The sequence below is a fragment of the Micromesistius poutassou genome (genome assembly GCF_964030765.1).
Source record: "Micromesistius poutassou genome assembly, chromosome: 2".
NCBI classification, from domain to species: domain Eukaryota; kingdom Metazoa; phylum Chordata; class Actinopteri; order Gadiformes; family Gadidae; genus Micromesistius; species Micromesistius poutassou.
Genome location: NC_140272.1, coordinates 658,522 through 681,664, shown reverse-complemented (window position 1 = coordinate 681,664; position 23,143 = coordinate 658,522). Strand labels below are relative to the sequence as shown.

The 23,143-nt window shown below is 46.8% G+C and overlaps 1 protein-coding gene across 1 annotated transcript in view; it reads right to left on the bottom strand.

Annotated features, from left to right (window-relative positions):
• Positions 1-9,557: 9,557 nt before the first annotated feature.
• LOC311339045 (plexin-A2-like) overlaps positions 9,558-23,143 on the bottom strand; it is a gene marked incomplete at its 3' end in the record, with an annotated part of 43,233 nt that continues 29,647 nt past the window's right edge. The window contains exons 17-25 of the mRNA XM_084464405.1: positions 21,769-21,915; positions 20,430-20,589; positions 19,897-20,000; positions 17,533-17,629; positions 16,837-17,033; positions 15,494-15,663; positions 13,943-14,155; positions 10,220-10,370; positions 9,558-9,656 (exon numbers count right to left, since the gene is read on the bottom strand). Of these exons, the coding sequence (XP_084320531.1) occupies positions 9,558-9,656; positions 10,220-10,370; positions 13,943-14,155; positions 15,494-15,663; positions 16,837-17,033; positions 17,533-17,629; positions 19,897-20,000; positions 20,430-20,589; positions 21,769-21,915 (1,338 nt within the window). The remainder of the gene's footprint in view (positions 9,657-10,219; positions 10,371-13,942; positions 14,156-15,493; positions 15,664-16,836; positions 17,034-17,532; positions 17,630-19,896; positions 20,001-20,429; positions 20,590-21,768; positions 21,916-23,143) is intronic.

The following is a 23,143-nucleotide window of genomic DNA, read 5'->3' as shown; positions in this document are numbered from 1 at the left end:
GCAGAGCTTCTTAACAGGATTATGGGGGAGATAGTCCCGCGGTGAGCACTAAGATGCAGCGGCAGACAAAGGTGACCGGCCACTGTTATGCTAATGTGGAATTATCACCGTGTTCTCCATCTTTCAGAAGGTAAACAAGACCAATCAATCACCCAGTGGCTGATTGTGGCATTCCTACACCAGCCACAGCTGGCGACGCTCTGACAGAACCCTGGTCCTTTTTCCCCCCCACAACTCCATAGGGATCAGCGGGGAAACCATCCCCCTCCTCCACCCTTCACCTCCACCTCCAACCCCCTCCCCAACTTCCCCATCCCCCTCCCACGGATAATTCTCGTCATTTTTAGTTTTGGTCGTTTGCTATTTCTATTTGGTCGTTTAGCAGATGTTTCCTTGGCAGGTACGATTGCAAACATGAGATAAAGAAATCCTTGTTTGTTGAGACTAACATGGCAATAACTGATTAATGAGCAGTGAGGGGCTAGGGCGTGGTTCTGCAACAGCTCCAACCCAGAACAGCTGGGCATCAAACCCCCTCAACATTACACTCTCCTGCCTAATTTGTGTTAGCTCACCATCCAGCCCAGGCCCACACAGTATCACAATCTGGAACCGCGGGGAGAGGTATGCTAGGCTTGTAAAACACACCCACACCCCTACCACCTTCTCGATGAATCAGGGGGCCAGCTTTCAACAACAACAACAACAACAACATCAACCTCAACAACCGAAGGAGCACGCAGTCTAGGGCTGCGCTGGGAAGAACCTCCCACCATCTTAAGGAACGCTGGCGGTGGTGGTGGGGGTGGTGTTGGTGGGAGTGGGACGGGGGTGGGGGTAAGCAGGGCCACCAGCCCCCTGAGATGAGCTCAGATCACACAGAGGCGTCACATGCCGTTACAGATGCTGCCACAGCTGGACGACTGCCACTCCATCCATTAACCTCCACTCAAGCTTTACTAGACTGTTAGCTGGTTAAGAGGTGTGGTGGTGGTGGTGGTGGTGGTGGTCAGGGTGGTGGTCAGGGTGGAGGCGTGAAAAGAGAGTCAACGACGGCCAATTAGTTTAATTTTTTCTACCCTGTTTATTTATGTCATTGTTAGAGAGATCTCTTTTTTTTGTTGACTTTTTACTTTTTGCCTCTCTATCCCACTCCCTCTTAACGTTTCCCTCCCAGTCCCTCAACAGTGGCTCTTTATTCCCAGAATGCAGTTCTGCGGTCTGGTCTATCCCGGGTGGAGACCGGCGGGGACAGCGAGTGCATACCTACCCACTTGGTCCTTTCCAGAAGGTTCAACCAGACATTCCTGCCCCTGTTATTCCTACTGTGATGTTAAAGTCCACAGGCATTTGTTTACGTTACATCCAGGGTAGTCGCGACAGATGTGGCCGACCGGCCATGCACGCCACCACATCTGTCGCCCTGTGGATCGTTTGAACAACCCCTGCTTCCTCTTTAGAGTTCCCCGATGCTTCCCCAGTAACAGTACATTGCAAAACACTGCATACCAGCTATGGCAGTATATTCCTTCTGACAGCTGTGTGTGTATATGTGTGTGTGTGTGAGAGTGTATGTGTGTGTGTGTGTGTGTGTGTGTGTGTGTGTATGTTTGTGTGTGTGTGTGTGTGTGTGTGTGTGTGTGTGTGTGTGTGTGTGTGTGAGAGTGTATGTTTGTGTGTGTGTGTGTGTGTGTGTGTGTGTGTGAGGGTGTATGTTTGTGTGTGTGTGTGTGTGTGTGTGTGAGAGTGTGTGTTGGTTTAGCCTGTGAGTCTGTTTTAACCATATTAGAGGGAGCCGCCTTTACGGGCTGAAATGTGATCTGCACTCATCTGCTCGGAGCGTGCAAGCTAAGTGAAGGTTTAAACGACAAGATGGCTGCCGGGCTGAGGGGACTGGACATTATCGGTTGGCATCTCGAGTTTCAAATCTGACACATTTTTGTATTTATGGTGCAAGCTGTTTTATTAAAGGTTGTTCTTCAGCACAGCTGACAACTGGAATGGTTTACTGTTAAGTAGAAACAGCCATGTTACACCCAATGGTAAAAGCTCACCCTTTAGGAAAATATGCATAAATCATAAGTAATACTACATTTATTAGGCCTCATATCATATTAAAATGATATTGGCCTAACTCCACTTCAGAGATATGCCCTTCTAACTCTAATCTAAATGGTAAGGACTATTTAACCGAAAACGATCAGAACAGCCTATCAAACTAATATGGGTAGTTTGATAGGCTGGGTATTCCAAATGGGTATTACAAAAAGCTGTCAAACACTTCTTTATCAAAGTGCCCTTGCTCTTTCGTGACTGCCTTGCGAGCAGCCATTCCAAATGTCACCTCGCACATCATTTTGGTGGTTTGAAGCAGTTTGAAAAACCATTGACCTTGAACATTTTAAATTAACCAACCTTCGTTTTTCGAAGGGGGGGGGGGGGGGGGGGGTAGAAAATGAATAAAAGAAAACTCCTGTTTGAATGGAAATAACTCTTTGGCATGTCTCGCTGCGCAACCAGCAGGGCCCTGCAGGGCTCCTGGTTCATGGCTCCTGTGTTTTAAATGCTCTGCTCTGTCTGGAGGCAGACACTCCAACAAAGAGCAGAGTTTGGGACAGGAAGTAGTTAAGTGCCAATGAAACATCCTTTATGGGGAACAGAGGAATATTGTGCTGGTCGGCGACCGTATAAAATCTTTGAGTTCCGGTTCAGTTCATTATGTCGCGGTGACCCCCGAGGTCATGACCTCCGAACAGGCAGCACTTATATGGCATGCATCTTTCCTTTCATTTTGTGAGTGGTAGACATATTTCTATATACTTGTGAAATATGTTTACTGTAGGCTGTGTGTGTGTGTGTGTGCAACACACAACAACACAACAACACAACCACACAACCACACGCACATTGGGTGCAGCTTGAAAAAGCGGGAACTATAAATCCTGTGCGCTCTCTGATTGGTTAAGCCCAGGAGAGGCCGACCCGCGGTAATCTGAGCGCATGAGACGCAGCGAGCAGAACATGAGGCGGAGAGAGACCACGAGGCAGGAGAGGGAGGGGGGGAAACGAGCCGGTCTGGGGGAGAGCTGGAGGAGGAGGGATGGATTTGATTTCAAACGGAGCCGCATCGTTGACCGTTGTTCTCCGGGCAGAGCAGTAATGGCTCGGGTCGTTTCCTGAGCGCGGGGTCAGGACACGGCTCGATATAGTAGCCAGGCAGGGGGGGCGGACAGGGCTGATGGATGCAGCCGCTCCTTTTGGTAAAGAAAGTTAAAAAAAAAAGTTCAAACGCGCCGCTTTGATTGATATTATATCCAATCGGCCCTCCTCCTACGGCATAGTCCTCCCAAAACGCCGCTGATCATTTTAATGTCTCATCACCCACAGGGCCTCTTTGGGAAGCATTGCGTCATCATTTATGTCTGAAACATTGCCTCCGGTAATATCCGGCAACCTCATTTAAACGCAAATTAAAGTTTTATTGGTGACATATACTATACTACTCTACCCTTGTCTCTCACTCCCACTCCAGGCAGACACACAGAAACATGCCCCGGGGGAACCCGTCCTAACGAACACGCGGCGGTGAATAGCGCCTGTGCGCGATAGCTCCTCTGAAAACCACCGCGGCCAAAAGATGGCGCCACTTGATCGCTGTAGCAGCCCACCGTGCGCCAGCCATACCGCTCCATCTATGCTTATAAATCTATCGATCCGTCTATCTGTCATGCCATTATGTATGCGATATGATGAAAGATGTACGATAAGGATGTATCGGGTGTAGCGTAACAAATGGTCCACGCTGCGGATTTAATAATAAAGTCTAAACGCATTTTAGAGTCAATGCTGCCCTCTAGTGGAGGAAGAGGGGATTGCCCTATGGTTTCGGACCAGTTCATTTAGTAGACTGACTTTCAGCACTTTCAGCCGAGAATCAATTGACTATTTATTCCAACTTTGAGTAAGTATATTTCCATTGAACAAAAATTTAATATTATTATGAATTTATATATATATATATGTGACCATGTGTTTGACCCTCCGCTGCTCGTTGAATTACTCCACAAAGACTGGTTGAAGCACTCTTGTTTACTGCAAAATGGGAAATAATAATGACCAGTCTGTTCCGCTCGAACACGACGAAAGTTTGATGAGACTGAGCAATTTACATTTTGTGATCGTATAGTGGTATTTTTCGCAACAAAAAGCACATAACAATATTACAGTACAAAATAAGACATACCTGCAAAATGGGAAATAATAATGACCAGTCTGTTCCGCTCGAACTACAAAAGAGCGGAGTGCGCACAGGTCACGTACACCTCGTGCTCAAGAACTCCACACATCACGCAATTCTCATTACAAACCAATAAAACAAAAGGATTTGACAAACATTAAGTTCAACAAACATGCAACAAATCAAATGCTGATCAAGTTCAACCATCCTATGCGTAATTTATAATTTATAACTTGATTTATATACCAGCGGACAGACGACGACTTACCACGACGAAAGTTTGATGAGACTGAGCAATTTACATATTGCCCAGCATTACCACAAACTTCCGCCGTGGACTTTCAAATTAAAATATAAAAAGTTGAATCCCATGTTTGACAGGAATTTAACATAAAACTGTAAAAACAATAAAACAGTTGTTATTTACACTGTTACATATATATATATATATATATATATCCCTATAGTATCTAGAGTGTATGCTACAATTGAGTAGATATGTTCACAATTTTAATGTAGTACTTGTCCTTTGAAGGTGTATGTGGGCACATACCTGCAGGTCAAAGAAGTGCTATATACGTTCAGCTTCAGAACAGAGAGGATGCAGCCGCTAACACCTACAGTACGCCGTTAATCCATCTACAGTTAAAGCCATGTTTGAGTGCATGTGTGTGTGCATGCGTGCATGCGTGTGTGAGTGATGGCCAACTCACTGTGCTGAGTTCAGCCATTCTGACGAGAGGAGGGAGGAGAGTGAGATTGAGGGAGAGGGGAGGGTAATGGAGGAGAGGAGAGCAGAGGAGGGAGAAGAGGGTGAGGAGGACGAGAAGAGGGGAGTATGGAGGAGAGGAGGCAGAGAGAAGGAAAGGAGGGAGTGGAGGAGCAAGACAGTGGAGGAGAGAGAGGAGAGTGGAGGAGACATGAGGCGAGGAGAGGGAGGGAGAGTGGAGTTTGAGGAGGATGAGGAGAGAGGTGGTTGCCAGGTATACAGAGAGGAGCCCTAAACACACAATGATGGCAATGCAGAACCCAGCTGACAGCTTCAGGAAGGAAATCCTTGGTGCCTATCCTCCACCTCCCACCCCCATCCTCTCCTCCACCTCCCACCCCCATCCTCTCCTCCACCTCCCACCCCCATCCTCTCCTCCACCTCCCACCCCATCCTCTTCTCCACCTCCCACCCCCATCCTATTCTCCAGCTTCCAGCCCCCTGCCACTCCTCCACCTCTCCCCCCCCCCCCCCCCTCTCCACTTGCCCCTACGGGCAGAGTATAAATTATGTACACTGTCTGTATATAGCCAAGTACTTTGGAGCCCTTATGTGTTCAGCTTACATGCCAAATACTGTTACGACTCGTCTGGAGAAGCTTGTATTCTCTCTGACACCAGATACTGTTACTGGCCAAATCCATTCAAGATTTAGTCTTTTGTTTTTCTTTTTTAATTCTGTAGGCGTAGCATGTAACTGTCAATTATTGAATCCAGGTTCCCATTTGGCCCTGTTAAATCAAATTACACATGTGAATAATGCATTTTATATATCATGTAGCTGATGGTATGTGTGTCTGTGTGTGTGTGTGTGTGGTTTTGTGTGTGTTTGTGTGCACTGTTGATATAAATCAGTATTATTAAAAACAATAACCTGTACACAGATACAGATCATTTATCTTAATATTAAAAGATTTCAAGTTCTTAATTTAGCTTCAATCCTTTTGAAGGACCACAATTTTTATAAATGTTACACAATCGATCACATTACAAGAGCCGGTGTCATGTCTTTAATGAAATGATGGATATCTCAATTCCCTTTAAAGCTAATTTGAAAACGTCTTTTGGTCATCCGTCTACATTTAGCCTAAATTGTGTCTCCAGGTTGGGGAGATGACACCACAGATACACAACCAAAATCAATGAGGGGACGCTGTCCTGGCTCAAAGGTCAAGTTATCTCCCATCTTTACGAGATCTCTGACATGGGCTGCCATCTCTGGGATCCTCCCGGGGTTGAAACCGACAGCGGTAGTGGCATGCTAACTGGCCAAGGACTGATTGTAATGCAAAGTGTGCATGACGACGCTAAGACAGTCTGACGGATGACTCCATCTATTCATTAGCTGGATCAGATAGAAGTCGTAGCTGGAAACAGGGTGGCCATGAGTTATGAGCCATGAGTGCTTTGGCTAATTCGTTTTTGGTATTAAAGTAACGCCTGTGGGCATTCAGCCAGAGGCATACCATGATGAACATGGCTCCAAAGCCTCCCAGTAAATACAAAAGTATTTAGTGTATGATTCGAGATGTTTAAGGGAGATTTTTTCATTATCTGATGGCGATATGTTTAAGGAAGGTTTTTCTTCATTTTGATGGCAATATTTTTAAGAGATCTGAGGATGAGATGTGGTCCACATCTCATCCACATCTGGTCCACATACATCAAAGCATCTTGGAATCGAAAAGTGTTTTCATCCAGGGAAGCCATTGTAGGCCTATTATAGGCTAAGTGTGTTGTTACATCAAAGCATCTTGGAATCGAAAAGTGTTTTCATCCAGGGAAGCCATTGTAGGCCTATTATAGGCTAAGTGTGTTGCTACTCTATTAACGATACATATATCAATGCCATCGTACAAAATACAAATATATGAAAAACAATCATACATAGGATGTCATTAAGACTCCACACAGGACTTCCTTCAACTGAGCATTTTAATGTATAACAACAGTACAAAGTGAACCATTTGCTTGCAAAATAGGAGTGTTTTGTATGTACAATATTTTACAACGCTATATTGTCTTAAAAAAAGGGATTAAGAGACTTGAATCGACGGATTATTGCACAAAGACACATAAATATAAATGATCACATCATCAAAACACACATGGAGCGGCGTGGAGGGCTCCATCTCCCGGGCCCACGCCCGCGGGAAATACCCGCCGTCTATTCTTTTTTTGACTTCACTTCTTTATGGACATGAAAGGAGGTCCTTAAGGGAGAACAACGATCCCTTTAATACTGACATGGTAGAAAATAGACAGACTGTGGCGCTCCCGCTTTTGTGTTGGGAAAAACGCCAATTGTATGCTCAAAGTGACCTTTATGTAGATAAAAAAAAAAAAAAACGACAACACATAACATGTCCTGAAGCGTATGAATCACAGACGAAATGTGCAAACGTTGAAAAAGTCGGGAGTTGACTGGAGAGAGAGACTCCAGCGCACATGCTCAATCCTAATGATAATCATTTATACGTTTGGATATGGCACTCAATAAATACAGCAGCAAGGTGGGAAACACAACTATCTCAAAAGAAAGGCAGACAAATATAAATGCACCGCTGGACGTGTAGATCGATGGTGACGTGTTCAACCGCCTTTGTGATGACACTCAAATGCAGATACAAAAAAAATGAACAAGAAACAAACAAACATACACTCTGTGTGTACGAGCTATAAGCGTCCTCTCTCCCGAGGACCGGCCCTACCGTGGCTCTCAGGGGCCCGGCTTTGATCTGGCCTATCGCGGCTCTGCGTCCCCGTGGGAGGGAGGGGCTCGGGTGTGGTGGAGCGTGTTGTACACACTCGGTGCGTTTCAAGTATCGCCCTCAACGTAAACAAAGACTGATGAGAGGAAGGACATGAGAATCACTCTGAGGTGGAGGAAGAGGAGGAGGATGAAGAGGAGGTCCCGCTGGAAGGTGATAAGGGGTCATTATTACATATGATATTCTTCTCCTCTTCATCACTCTCCTCTTCGTATCTTCAGGAAGTCAGAGGCGGTCGTCCGTACATTACATTTGTACAAAATGTACCATCCACAAGTGGGATTCTTTTTTTCTTAGAAACAAACGAAAACCATTTACAATTATTAGCGTATGGGGGGGGTGGGGGGGGGGCATTCAGCATAAATAAACCATGAGACGTATCGCATAAGGCATTAGGGGACTACAAACAGCGGGTTGTTTCAGTGTCTGTGTGTGTGTGTGTGTGTGTGTGTGTGGTACTAAATGAGGACATTGTACCCATCAGTGAATAGTGAACAAATAGTATTTTGGATTTGCCCTCAGCGTAATCTCTGTAGCAGATTATATTCAACAACGCTAAATCTTCACCCAACCGACAAATAAATAAATATTCCGGAGCATCTGTTGGAAGGCAGATCGCCATTAGCGGGCCGACTCTTAAAGTGACCTTCCGACAGTTTTTTTTTCTTGTTAAATACAATTCATGGGAAACATCGAGGGCGGAGTCGGAACGTGTTCCGAATGCGTGGCCTCAAAGGACCGAAAGGTCAGCGGCTACTGAGAGGACCGTACACGAGCAGGATGAGCAAAGAGGAACGACCGTCTGCTGAGCAGTCCGCGCCCTCAGCGTCACTGCGTGTCCGTCGGAGGCTAAACAAGGAGAACGTCATCAGAGGCCGATGATTCAACGGAGCAGAGAGAGAGGACGGTCACTGTGACCGGCGCTAACGAGGGCCAAACGCCGTGACCGCGGAGCCACGCTGGTGGCACCATGGGGTCGGATATAAGTCCTATAAATACCGTCTGTAAATATTTTACTTTGTGGGTCATTTGGCGGGGCTTTCGGTTCAGAGACACCCGCAAGTGCCCCGGCCGCTGAGATCCTGGAGTGGAGTTTAACACACGCACGGCCACGTGCGTGTGTTAGAAGTCTTTTTTTTCCAAAGGCTACACAGAGAAGGGGGGGAAAAAAGAAGGGCTTTGCAGCCTTTGATATCCCACGCCTCGCTCTGATCTCAGCGCCGTTGTACCTCCGGAGAACAAGTCTGTGATACGCACTGGAGCCCCATTAGGAACGCCGCGCCGCTGACGTTCATCTGCACTGAGAGCGAGGGGAAGAGGAGGAGGAGGAAGAGGAGAGGGCTGGCCCGTGTCTTCCTCATCGCTCCGTGGTAGTGTTCCATAAAGACCCCAACCCCCCCGAACCTCCCCCCCCCGCCCCCGCCCGCCGCCCCCACCCCACCCCACCCCACCCCCCAAAGGGGCAGTGCAGACGTCGGGGGTTGGACGTCCACCCGATGCAGGTTGTTAAATAAAGTTACAAAAAAACAGATACGACAACAGTGTCTCCAAAAGACAGACTTTGGGATGGTGTGTGCGTGTGGTTACGTGTGTGCGGGCGCCTGCACGTCAGTATGGTGTTTGTGTGTAGTTGTATAGTCTCTGGATGTGTGTATGTGAGTGTGTGTCGGTGTGTTGTATGGATGTGGGTGTACTATTAGGTCCATAAAGTCTTTACATTGTCCTTGCACACATTACTGTGTGTGTGTGTGTGTGTGTGTGTGTGTGTGTGTCTGTGTGTGTCAGTGGCTCTCTAAAGACATAGCAGCGATGATCTGTTCCAACTTGTATGCCAACTTCTGCTTCTGGGCCTGTTCATCCTGCTCCAATGCTTCCGTGATCTAAAACACGAACACGCACACACACACACACACACACGCACGCACAAACACACACACACACACACACACACACAGATCAGCAAAGAAGCTTAAAATCATGACACTTACATGATACCAATACTTGATACATACATTCAGGTAATTATCATTATTCATCATTTCATAATCGTTGTTCGTTTCTACACATTAACTCTCTTAATTATGTCTTAATTATGTGTTAACTGTCCAACGCTGCAGAAACACACGCCTTCTTTCCCCATTCACCTTTTCGCTGCGTATAATCCGTCACGCCGTGCCCTGCTAAACCACACTACGCTACGCTCTGCTACACAACGCCGCACCGTGAGCCAACAGCACGGCCGTCACGTACAACCAGGCCTGACGCGAGCGCCTGGAGGAAAACGCCTCGACTCATCTGCTGGTGACGCTGTACAGCGGCATCAACGGACCGGCCTCAGCCTGACCCCCCCTCTGAGTGAGGGGGGGGGGGGGGGGGGGGGGGAGTCCTTCCCTTCCTGCCCGTGAGCTCGGTGAGCCCCCGGGCCGCCCGGCGCGGAGCTCACCTCCTGGCTGTACTTGCTGATGTAGGCGTAGATCTCGTGGAGGGCGCTGAGCACGTTGAACTCCTGGGAGTGCAGCCGGGCCTGCTCTGCCAGGTAGGCGTTCATGTCCTGGTCGCTGATGGCCGGCAGCCGGCTGATGTCGGCGTAGTACCTGGGTAACGGGGGACACGGCGGGGCACGTTATACACACTGTGTGCAGAGGTAGTGCGACGACGGCTGCGTAGTGCCTAAGAACACAATAACATAACACATGTTATACACACTGTGTGCAGAGGTAGTGCGACGACGGCTGCGTAGTGCCTAAGAACACAATAACATAACACATGTTATACACACTGTGTGCAGAGGTAGTGCGACGACGACCGCATAGTGCCTGGGAACACGATAACATAACACATGTTATACACACTGTGTGCAGAGGTAGTGCGACGACGGCTGCGTAGTGCCTAAGAACACAATAACATAACACATGTTATACACACTGTGTGCAGAGGTAGTGCGACGACGGCTGCGTAGTGCCTAAGAACACAATAACATAACACATGTTATACACACTGTGTGCAGAGGTAGTGTGACGACGACCGCATAGTGCCTAAGAACACAATAACATAACACATGTTATATACACTGTGTGCAGAGGTAGTGTGACGACGACCGCGTAGTGCCTAAGAACACAATAACATAACACATGTTATATACACTGTGTGCAGAGGTAGTGTGACGACGACCGCGTAGTGCCTAAGAACACAATAACATAACACATGTTATACACACTGTGTGCAGAGGTAGTGTGACAACGACCGCATAGTGCCTGGGAACACGGTAACATAACACATGTTATACACACTGTGTGCAGAGGTAGTGTGACAACGACCGCATAGTGCCTGGGAACACGGTAACATAACACATGTTATACACACTGTGTGCAGAGGTAGTGTGACAACGACCGCATAGTGCCTGGGAACACGGTAACATAACACATGTTATACACACTGTGTGCAGAGGTAGTGTGACAACGACCGCATAGTGCCTGGGAACACGGTAACATAACACATGTTATACACACTGTGTGCAGAGGTAGTGTGACGATGACCGCGTAGTGCCTGGGAACACGGTAACATAACACATGTTATACACACTGTGTGCAGAGGTAGTGCGACGACGACCGCGTAGTGCCTGGGAACACGGTAACATAACGCACGTTATACACACGTTACATACGCTGTATGTAAAGGGAGGTAACCACGTCCCCATAGCGCCTACGGACACGATGACATAACACATGTTATATACACTGTATGTAAAGGTAGTTAACGACCGCATAGTGCCTAAGAACACAATAACATAACACATGTTATATACGCTGTGTGTAAAGGTAGTTAACGACCGCATAGTGCCTAAGAACACAATAACATAACACATGTTATATACGCTGTATGTAAAGGGAGGTAACGACCGCATAGTGCCTAAGAACACAATAACATAACACATGTTATATACACTGTATGTAAAGGTAGTTAACGACCGCATAGTGCCTAAGAACACGATAACATAACACATGTTATATACGCTGTATGTAAAGGTAGTTAACAACCGCATAGTGCCTAAGAACACAATGACATAACACATGTTATATACACTGTGTGTAAAGGTAGTTAACGACCGCATAGTGCCTAAGAACACGATAACATAACACATGTTATATACGCTGTATGTAAAGGTAGTTAACGACCGCATAGTGCCTAAGAACACAATGACATAACACATGTTATATACACTGTATGTAAAGGTAGTTAACGACCGCATAGTGCCTAAGAACACGATAACATAACACATGTTATATACACTGTATGTAAAGGGAGGTAACGACCGCATAGTGCCTAAGAACACAATAACATAACACATGTTATATACACTGTATGTAAAGGTAGTTAACGACCGCATAGTGCCTAAGAACACAATAACATAACACATGTTATATACACTGTATGTTAAGGGAGGTAACCACGTCCCCATAGCGCCTACGGACACGATGACATAACACATGTTATATACACTGTATGTAAAGGTAGTTAACGACCGCATAGTGCCTAAGAACACAATAACATAACACATGTTATATACACTGTATGTTAAGGGAGGTAACCACGTCCCCATAGAGTGCCGAAGTCCCGCCCTTTGCGCTGGTCCCCGTGGGACCTATGAGATCGTAAAATGGGTTTCAATGGAGAGAAAGTAATTCATTTCTGGTCCCAGTCTTTATATGCCCCGGATTACACATATGTTGTTTGTGGATTTAAATGATCATTTTTCATGGAAAGAAAACTGCAATTTATCGTGAAGAAGTTTGATAATGTTAGGTTTTGTGTGAGGCCGCTTTGTGAACTACAGCTCTCCGCTGCTCTCGACGCAAATGATACACGTCACCACCCGCACTTGGAACTCTGGCACAGACATGGCGATCTCTATGCTCCGCTTCACTTCACTTTTTCTCCCAAGGGGAGCATCGAAAGAGGTGAAAACCATTATAACTCGGGGCATGTGGAGAGTTTCAGTGATGCCGATGGGGAGATTGTCGGCCTTGTCCACGCCAGTCGCGGGGAGCGTGACGTCACGTACATGTAGTCTTTCTCATTGTTTATTCTCTAACAGCCTTTAACTGAACAATTGCACAATAAACGGTCAAATTCTTGACATGAAAAATTATAATTTAAATCCACAAACAGCATATGTGTAATCCGGGGCATATAAAGACTGGGACCAGAAAATAATTACTTTCTCTCCATTGAAACCCATTTTACAATCTCATAGGTCCCACGGGGACCACCGGAAGGGGCGGGACTTCGGCACTCTGTGGTGCCTCAGACACAATAACATGTTATATACACTGTATGTGGAGGTAGGTAACGACGTCCCCATAGTGCCTACGAACACGATAACACAACGCATGTTATATACACTGTATGTAAAGGGAGGTAATTCCCCAAATAACACACACACACACGTTTATAGAGGTAGTAATGTCAGCATAGTAACTGGTTACACACACACACACACACACACACACACAACATTGAAAAAGCTAGTGATGTCAGCGTCACACACACACACACACACTCAGATTTATATACTGTAGGTCAGCAATGAATTAGCCTTTATTATATACATTATAGTTGAGTTGTATATAACACATTATAGTGTGTAATACATGACTCAACTCAATGATGATGTGATCACTCACATTCATGCACACACAAAGGGGTTTTGTTTGGATTCTGTTTGGATGTTTTCCTCGTGTGCAACCTCACACACCCCATGTCTACGCATCGTCTTCATTCAAACCAAATGATGAAAACAGTTGACATTCAACACAGAGCCGCCTCAGTCTCTGACCTACAAACCCAATGTCTCTGAACCACAAAGACACTTGGTGAAAGAAAGGCAGTAAACAGCCACACACACACACACACACACACACATACACACACCACTCAAACACAAACACACACACAGGTAACAAAAACTTTGACACACACAAACACATAATACACACACACACACACGCAAACACATGCAAACCAAATACAGAGAACAAAGACTCCATAAGCACAAAAACTTTGTCGAACACATCAAATACATAGAAAAAAGTTAACGAGAAGCACAGAAGTCTGTCTCTCCCTCTCCCTCTTTCTCCTCTCTCTCCCCCTCCCCTCCCTCTCTCACCGCTCCACCCAGTTCTTGTAGTGGGGGATGTCCTTGGCGTACAGCAGCTTGGTGGAGGGCGAGTCCTTCCCCAGCCGGTGCTCCGAGGTGGAGCAGGAGTCCATGAAGGTCTGGGCCACCACCGACAGGCAGGCGTCGGTGATGCTGCTCTTGTGGATGTCAAACACAAACTGGGGGTTCTTGATCACGTTCACCCAGAACCGCAGAGGGAGACTGTGGTGGGGGAGGGAGGGAGAGAGGGAGAGAGAGAGGGGCGGAGAGTGAGAGAGAGAGAAAGAGAGGGGGGGGGAGAGCGAGAGAGAGAGAGAGAGAGAGGGGGGGAGGGGGAGAGAGCGAGAGAGAGAGAGAGAGAGAGGGGGGGAGGGGGAGAGAGGGACAGAGAGACGGAGAGAGAGATGGGGGGAGGAGAGAGAGGGAGAATGAGAGAGAGAGACATGGGGTGGGGGGAGAGAAAGGATGGAAGAGAGAGAGAGAGAGCGATGGGGTGGGGGGAGAGAGAGGATGGAAGAGAGAGAGAGAGAGAGCGATGGGGTGGGGGGAGAGAGGATGGAAGAGAAAGAGAGAGAGAGGGGGGATGAAGAACAGAGAGAGGAAGAAAAGTGAAAACAATTATTTTTGCAACCAAACCGTCGTGTTCTTAAAAGAAAAGCCTAAATTACATTTGACAGAGTAACCTCATCCCTGTTCACTGTGAACACGGAAGCCTTTGGCAGCCTCGCGAGGCGTAGAGTCAAACACGACTGAACCCAACAGAGAAATAAGATCGAACAAAACAAAATGAACAAAAACACACTCAAAGCACATGTACTTTTTAATACAACGCGAGCAAGGAGAACATGAGCCTTTGTGAGCGTGTTTTTATGAGGCTTCATTTATAGTCAGCTTAGCCGATCCCGCTGAGCCAGACCACGGCTCATTGCCTTTGTTTCGTCTCAGCATGGAATCAGGTCAAAGGTCAGAGAAACTTAGGATATCACCATCTGTAGATATTTTGAATTGAATTTAAGTTCTCACTAAATGAAAGATGAGCTCTCTTAGGTCCAAATGGGTCTACTTTATAATCAAGTTAATTCAATACAACACAATATATAGAGAAAGAAAAGATTTAGTTTTCATATCTTTGTGCCCAAAGATGTATGTATTAGACGGTATGACACATGTCTGTGCTGGCATTAAACTGACATACATACAGTCTAAGTGTGCATTGCTATGTTGTCCACTCGACCTCATAGCATATAGACAGCAAGCTTTGGTTTTGGACAGATCCAAGGGGAAGCTCTACCCTAGACCTCAAGAAAGACATTTGAAAAATGCCATCTGACTTTGGTTGCATAAGGCCTTTAAGGTTTCTTCTAATCAAGTAGCGTGTACATTTTCTTTTCTAAATCTACATCTCTGTGATAAACTTTCTATCATCAATAATCAAAATAATCAAATTTCTTGTTCTTATTGTGTTGTTTCCCCTGTTCAGAAACTTGTGCTAAAACGCAGCGTGCAGTTTCACACTAAGCTCCATGACGTCCACGGGGCCGTCTGACCGCTCGGTCTCACCAGTTGCTCTTCCAGGTGTGCCTCACGTCCATGTCGTGGATGTTGTGCTTGTCGGCCTGCTCGTCCAGGAAGTCAAACATGTACTTGATGGCCAGAGGCAGGGCTGTGCCGCGGCACACCGTGCTGAACAGAGTCTCAAACAGGTCGTCCACAAACTTCTGGAGCGTCCCCTGCGGAAGGAAAAAACAAATCAAGACTGGATCAGAACCATGGAACGCAAGGTGGTTTCATACCAGCAAGGAACTGTACACTAGACACCAGTTGGCTTAGCTCAGGAGGTAGAGCGGGTTGACTTGTAACTGGAAGGTTGCTAGTTTGAGTGTCGAGGTGTCCCTGAGCAAGACACCTTACTTACTGCTCCCGACGAGCTGGCCGTCGCCTTGCATGTTTGACTCCACTGGTGTATGAATGGTTGTAAGTCGCTTTGGATTTCGAAGTGTCTGCTAAATTTAAATGTAAACTGTTATCAACGCTGTTATGCCCTCCTATATCGTGCTGTGCTTTTCACTTTACGTCCATGTCCTCAAAGTTCTGTTGATTCTGCTATTATTTATCTATTTATCGACCATGTTGAAGCAGTGTAAACCTTGTAAACGTTGAGTCTTGGGTAAAGGGGTTTCAAGCTGCCAAGCAGCTGTGAATGACTTGGGTTAACCGGGTTAACTACGGTCTTGCTGTACTGCAATGTGCGTGCTCAAAATGCAATTAATTATTTACAGTCAATCTATAGATACTAGAACTGAAACATTCCATCCTTCCCTGACCCTGACTGAATTCTAAATGAGGAGGGCTAAGTCAGTACGGGCTGACATGGCCTCACTTCAAACTCAGAGAAGGACATGGAATGAATCTTTTGAACTCAAACCCCCTCCTCTCCTATATAAGACGAAGCAAAGCTCATTACAAAATAAGTAGTCCAACACGCTTGACTTTATATCAGGACCGCCTAACCACATCACATGCTTTCGACCGTGTCACGCTACACGGGTCACGACCTTCCAAATTCACGCCCGACTTTCATAATCTCACGCGATGCTGAACGATTCTCTGAGACGCAATGCTGGCAGAATTTGAGTCCTCTGATTAGATTAGATTAGATTATATACAATTGTATTAATCCCCTGTAAGGAGGAATTCGTTTGTTGCAACAGCCCAGCAGCAGTGGAAAAACACAGGCTAGAAATACAACACAACACTAATCCCGGCATTACCGCTTTGGATTCCTCCAGGCCATCTCGCCGTTTGGTGAGTGTGAGGACCCCACGCCGCCGCTACACTCCTCTACCCGTGGCCCCCCCGCGGCCCCCCGCGGCCCCCCCCGCAGCCCCCCGCAGCGCCCTCACCTTGGTGGCCAGCAGGCGGGTCAGGTAGATCTCCGACACCATCTTGCTGCCCCGCTCGCCCTCCTTCTGGTCGCCGTGGTCGTGGTTCTTCACCAGGTGCCACACCTTCACCCCGCTCTCCATGTCGGGGGTCAGCATGGGCACACGGGAGTGGGGGCTGTCGGGGCTGGTGGGGGTAGATCGGAAGGGGTCCGCGCCTGATGGGGTGCGAGGGGGGTGGGGTCAAAGGTCAAACGTCGGAAGAGATGGTATGTCACAATTGATTGGAGAATAACTGTTTTGTTGCTGATTAATTGAGACAATACAAAAAACTGCAAAACCACAATGCTCAGAATACTTGTTTATGTTTAATGTTTGTTGATATCATTGGATGAATTAGAAAACGGAAATAAACCAAAATTATATTGGTTATTGAATTGTTAAAATGATTTCTTCCATCTCCCAATATGAATCCCATTAATGTACATATCTTTTCTATGCACTCACAGAGCTATAAGCTGATAGTGTGAAGAGCCATATATTTTAGTAACAACAATAAATTGTATTTAAACACTGCTTTTAAGGATGCTCAGACACTAAGTTAGTACTAAGCAGTAAAGCACTGTGATGGAGACAGGCGGGCCTAGCCCCGGCAGAGTGCTGCAGGGGTGGGAGTAGCTCAGCTTATCTCAGGGGTGGCTCCTGCGCGCGACTGACCGTATTTGCTGATGCTTCGTGGGAAGCTGGCAGAGATGGGGAGGTTGTAGGAGGACATCTGTTTAGGAACCAACGCCACCACACAACGCTCTGACACCTAAGCACGCACACAAACACACATTCACCAGATTACTCCCTATTAATAGATGCACTCGTGGACTGTTCAAAACACAGACTTAGTGTCAGAGATGTCTCCCATTGGTTTTATGCGCGGCCGCGGCGAAGCCGTAGATTTCGCGGGCACAGCCGTTGCTGGAGACTTTTTCAAGCAGCGGTGGAAACGATCTGCATGTGGCACATTGAGGGCAGGGGTTCAATGGCAGCCTCGCAGTAGTCAACGGCCAAAACACATTAACATTTATCGTTAATAACTAAAACTTTAAACGGTCACATGGGACCTCTCAAAACACATACGCTGGTGATGAAGTAGCCTCTGAGATCCTAACGGAATGAAGACAGAAATTATTTGATTTGATTGATGTATTGATTTGTATTGAGAGTGAAATCACATTTCCCCATTGACTTTGAATGGTGCCCCCTATAGACTGTCAGATTAACTACACGTAAGTCGCTTCTGCCTGGGCTTCACGAAACGGGCAGTCATGGCAGCCGCTTAGATACACTTCATATGCATTTGTTATTTACATTCAATGTTGAAATGAACCTCCCTTAATTATTTAAACGTCCTACTTTACAATTCATTAAAATAAAATATTATATGCTTCTTGGAAACTGTTGGGATTGGTTTTAGGTCAGCTCAATGCCCTTGAGAAGCAAAACGGGGTGAGAGCATCTTGGACTGTGGACATTGGGGTTTGAACCTGCAACCTTTCATCCGGCAGTCACACACCCTAACCCCTAAACTCTCCCAACCCTGCTACAGCCTGTTCTACCGCTCTAGCTCTGTAAACGGGGAAGCACGTCACATCACTCCGCTCCGACTCAGCTCAGGAACAGATCTGACGCACCCAGGAGAACTTCTGCGTTCAAGAGTAAACTGCCGGTCTTCTCCACAGACGCCTGGAGAAAACTATTCCCTCTCATGTGAAAGCTACCGGTGAGGAGTGGATAAAGAAAGGGCGTATTTTTCCGTGCGTCGCTTTTCCTTTGTAGCATATACTTTTCCCTCCTTGTGATGACAGGGGAAGTTAACTGGAGCTGTGTAGGAGTGGGAGATTGAAGTCAGACGCCGGCGAACAAGACAGCTCTGCCTCTTGTCACAAGAGAGGGGTTGACTCTCAACTGAGAGACGCCATGTGAAGACGTGTCTGTCTACTGTCTAGACACAGCCCGACCGTTGAAGACGCACACACACACCGCAAAGGTCACACCAATCCATCCCGGCACGGATGGCCTCTGATGGTGAATCATCAAGACGAGCATCAGTCCCTTTGCCTTGCTTAGCAACAGCCGTCAGGATGGCTCTAACCCGCCCCCAAATCCCGCCCATACCGGGGGACAGGGGTTTGTCATTGGTCTTCGCAAACCTATATATAGCACAACTCCAGGTTCTTAATGTAAGTGTGCATAATAGTACAGCCACTCCTTTGGGAAATTTTATTTAGGTGAATTCATTACCCTGGTGTCTAATGACTTCCAGGTTCGGTTTAATCATCACAGCAGACTAATCAATTGTAGAATTTGGTGAGAGTTCCTGCGTCCTGTTTGACAGTGTTTGGGGCAAGGATATAGTCTTGAGGTTAGGTTGTTCACCTCACAGCTAAAAGGGATTAGGTTTGATCCCCAGAGTTCTTTCTACGTGTAGGCCTCCTAGAGCTCATTCAAGATGCCTAACACCCTACCTGCTTCTTAAAAGAAGCATATTTCTTATTTGTAGGGGAATCCTATTTATATACTGAAAGCAATCAAATGCTCTGATAAAAAATAAGAAAATAATCTGATGTCTGAGGCTGGCCTTTAGGTAGCGGTGGGATTTTTTGGGTTTGATATTTAGAGAAATATGTAGAGGTATTTCCAAGGTAACCTACCCCAGCTTTAATGATGGCTGAATTCCCTGTAAGTTGCTTTGGATAAAACTCTTCTAAATGACTTGTGAAGAGCTTAGACTTAGTGATGGTGCTGATGTGTAAGGACTCAATTCAATTACATTTTATTTGTATAGCCTTAATCACCGGTACACTCTCAAAGGGCTTAACAGGCCAAATATCTATGAGACCCCCCTGACCCTAGCCCCCAAGAGGGGAAGAAGAAACTCATAATTTTCTTTGAGAAAAGCAGAGTGGGGGATCCCTCCTTCCAGTGATGGTCAGGAGTGCAATGGGTGCCATCATTAAGATACATACATACATATATACAGGCAAAACATTTTAAAATGGTGATGGGGCGCTTCCTGGTAAGACCTACCTGGTAGTGCATGAGCGTGTTGAGTCTCTTCCAGTCGCTCTCAATCTTGGTGGTGATGTCCTCGTCTTGGAGAACCACGCGGGCAGTCCTCCCCTGTCGCCACTCTGGGGGGGGGGGGGGGGTGGGGGGGGGGGGAACAACAGTCAACTGTCACAACCATCGCACGCCATCTTGGAGCTGTTGCTAGCTTGTGATACCACATGATGCAGCGATAGTTACAAGTCCACGGACGGGAGAGACTATGTGGACTATAAGGATAAAACCAATAAAACCATCGATGGGCCGGTAACGGATCAGGTTGGCTAGTATTTGGGGATTATGGATCCCAAAATATAAAGCTCATTATATTATATTCTGAATATTAAAAGGAGAGAGAAAAAAAAAAGAGAAACAAAAATTACTGCTATTAATAATAATAATAATAATAATATCTAGAATAACAATAATGCAAATAAAACGACTACTGCTGCTAATAGTAATTGTACAAATGGTATGTGGAATACACTGTATGTCTGGGGCCCCGGCGGGTGTACCTAGGTCCATGTCCCCAGCCCGGGGCCTCTGGGAGTACGGCATGTTCTTATAGATGGCGTCCAGGATCTTCTCCTTCACCTGGGTGAGGCTGTCACAGTTCAACACCTTCACGGGGATCTCTGGGCTGTTCTCACTCTCCGGGTTCACACAGCTCAGCGTCTGAGGAGGACGCGTTCGGGAGAGAGAGGTTGGAGATAGCCGGAGCGAGAGAGAGAGATAATATTGCTTGCTGGATATTGCACTTTCATTTTTCCAGCTCCTCAACAAACCGTCCCAGAAGATGAAGTGTTGGTCAGAAATGTAATTTCACACCTCCTAGTAGGCTGTGGAGTACTAGGGGGAAGGGGTTGGGTTTGGTGTGTGTGTGGGTGTGATTGTGTGTGCGCATGGGTATATTGGTGTGTGTGTGTGTGTGTGTGTGTGAGAGTGTGTGTGTATTGGTGTGTGTGTGTGTGTGTGTGTGTGTGTGTGTGTGTGTGTGTGTGTATTGGTGTGTGTGTGTGTGTGTGTGTGTGTGTGTGTGTATTGGTGTGTGTGTGTGTGTGTGTGTGTCTGTGTGTGTGTGTGTGTGTGTGTGTGTGTGTGTGTGCGCACGCCTGCATGTGTGTGTGTGTGTGTGAGTGTGTGGAGAGTTATAGCGAAGAGTTTTTTTTTAGTAAAGACTAATGAGACTCTCTGGGCTCCTCCGGATCTCGGAAATGGCGGCGATGGCAGAAGTGTCATTCTGTCGCCCCCTAGCTCGCTAGCTGGCGCCGCCAAGGGCCCCGAATCCCCGCGGAGAGACATCTTTTCTGACGGCTCCACAGAACGCAGACCCACCACGGGAGTAAACAACCCCCCGAAATAAGACAAGACACAACTTCCCTAAAGGGCCGCCCTACAAAGTAGAAACACAGCGTTTTCATTGGAACTGCTCCACGAGCCAGGTTGACGCACTGGAATCACAGGAGGTGTCTGTCGCGTTTCCCGAAACGCTGTACTTCTTTTACATTGAATAAGGACACATTAGGGGAGTGAATGGTTTGAACTCTACAGGTTAGCTTAGGTTCCGAACACACAGAGGAAACACAGGTAAATAGGGTGTATGATTTTAACTCTTCCTTGGTTCGGGGAACACAGAGGAAACTAAAGGATAGTACAGCTTGAACTCTACACTCCTGAGGGTCGGAGAACACAGAGGAAACTCATGTGTTTCCAGCACCTCAGCTCCTCTCCTACTCCTCCTTCTTTAATCGATTCAATAAAAACCACTCAAGGACGGCGGCGGTGGCGGTGGACTTCAAGGGGGGAGGGGGGGGAGGGGGACGGCGGGTTTGAACGTCTCGAGCAGCGCCTCACCAGCGTCTTGTATTCGATCTGCTGTCGGATGAGCTTGTCCTCGCTCAGGGAGTAGCGCGCCTCCCCGGTGATGCAGTCTATGGGGCCCTTCTCCATCTGCTGCTTGATGGCACAGAACAGCATGAAGAGGGGCTCGCCCGCACACTCCTGGTGGAGGGAGAGACAGGGTGAGGGGGGGGTGGGGGGAGTGGGGGTAAAGGGAGAGAGAGAGAGTTGGTAAAGAGGGCGAGGGAGAGATGGCAAGGTGAAGGGGAAGGAGGAAGATGGGGAGAGAGAGCGAGATGGTAGGGGGAGGAGAGATGGTAAAGGGGGAGCGAGAGAGATGGTAAGGGGGGAGGGAGATGGGGAGAGTGAGAGAGTCAGATGGTCGAGTGGAATAGATAGAGGGGAGAGGGGGAGAGCGATGAGTGAAAGAGAGAAAGATAGATGTGAGAGCGAGACAGGAGTCAGTGTTTGAGGGAGGAGAAAGAGATGATCAACAGATAAATATAAAGATGTGAGAGAGGGATTAGAGAGAGAGAGAAGTGTGTGTGAGAGAGGGGCGATCGAAGGCAGAGAAAAAGTTGACAGTAAGAGAGATGCCAGAGACAGAGAGACAGAGAGAGATGAGAGAGGGGCACAGAAACAGAGAGAGGTAAGAGAGAGAGAGAAAAAGAGAGAGATGAGAGAGGGGCAGAGAGATGGCCACCAGCGAGAGGACAGAAAGCGATAGAGAAGAGAGAGGGATGAGAGAGGAAATAAGAGGTGTCAGTAATAATTTCAACAGCTCTGAAACTAGTAGCACAGTATGACTCATGAAGCTTAACAGCAGCAGATGAAATGATGTAGTCTGATCCCTGCTTCAGGATCCTGCTTCAAACAAACATCAGACCTGGACACTGGCAATCACAAACCAGGATCTGATGCGTACATACTGGGCTATAAAGCTGGGATTGTACTTTATGCAATTGTTATGATGCAATACAACAGATTAAAGTGAAATCAATTCATAGAAACCACCCACCATATCCATTATTTATACATAACATAAAATGTATTTATTCATTTCCAGCTTATGTGGAGTTATGTCTGGTAGTTAATTTCTAAACACCATAATAACATCAACTGAATCAATACCTAAGCATTCCAGATCTTTCGTCCCTATTCACTCTGCGATTTACTATTAGCACTTATCCATTTGGCTTTATCCAAATTGACTCGTGTTGGTTTTGGCCTGGAGGGATCTAGGCATATTTCTCAAGGATTTCTACAAGTAGCTTGTCCATCGGCCAACGAAATCAGAACCTTTCAGCTGAAAGCGGAACACCTGAGCCCCTTAATAATCCTGCCCCCAAAGTCAAGACAATGTTATTTGCATAGCACTGAATCACAGTTT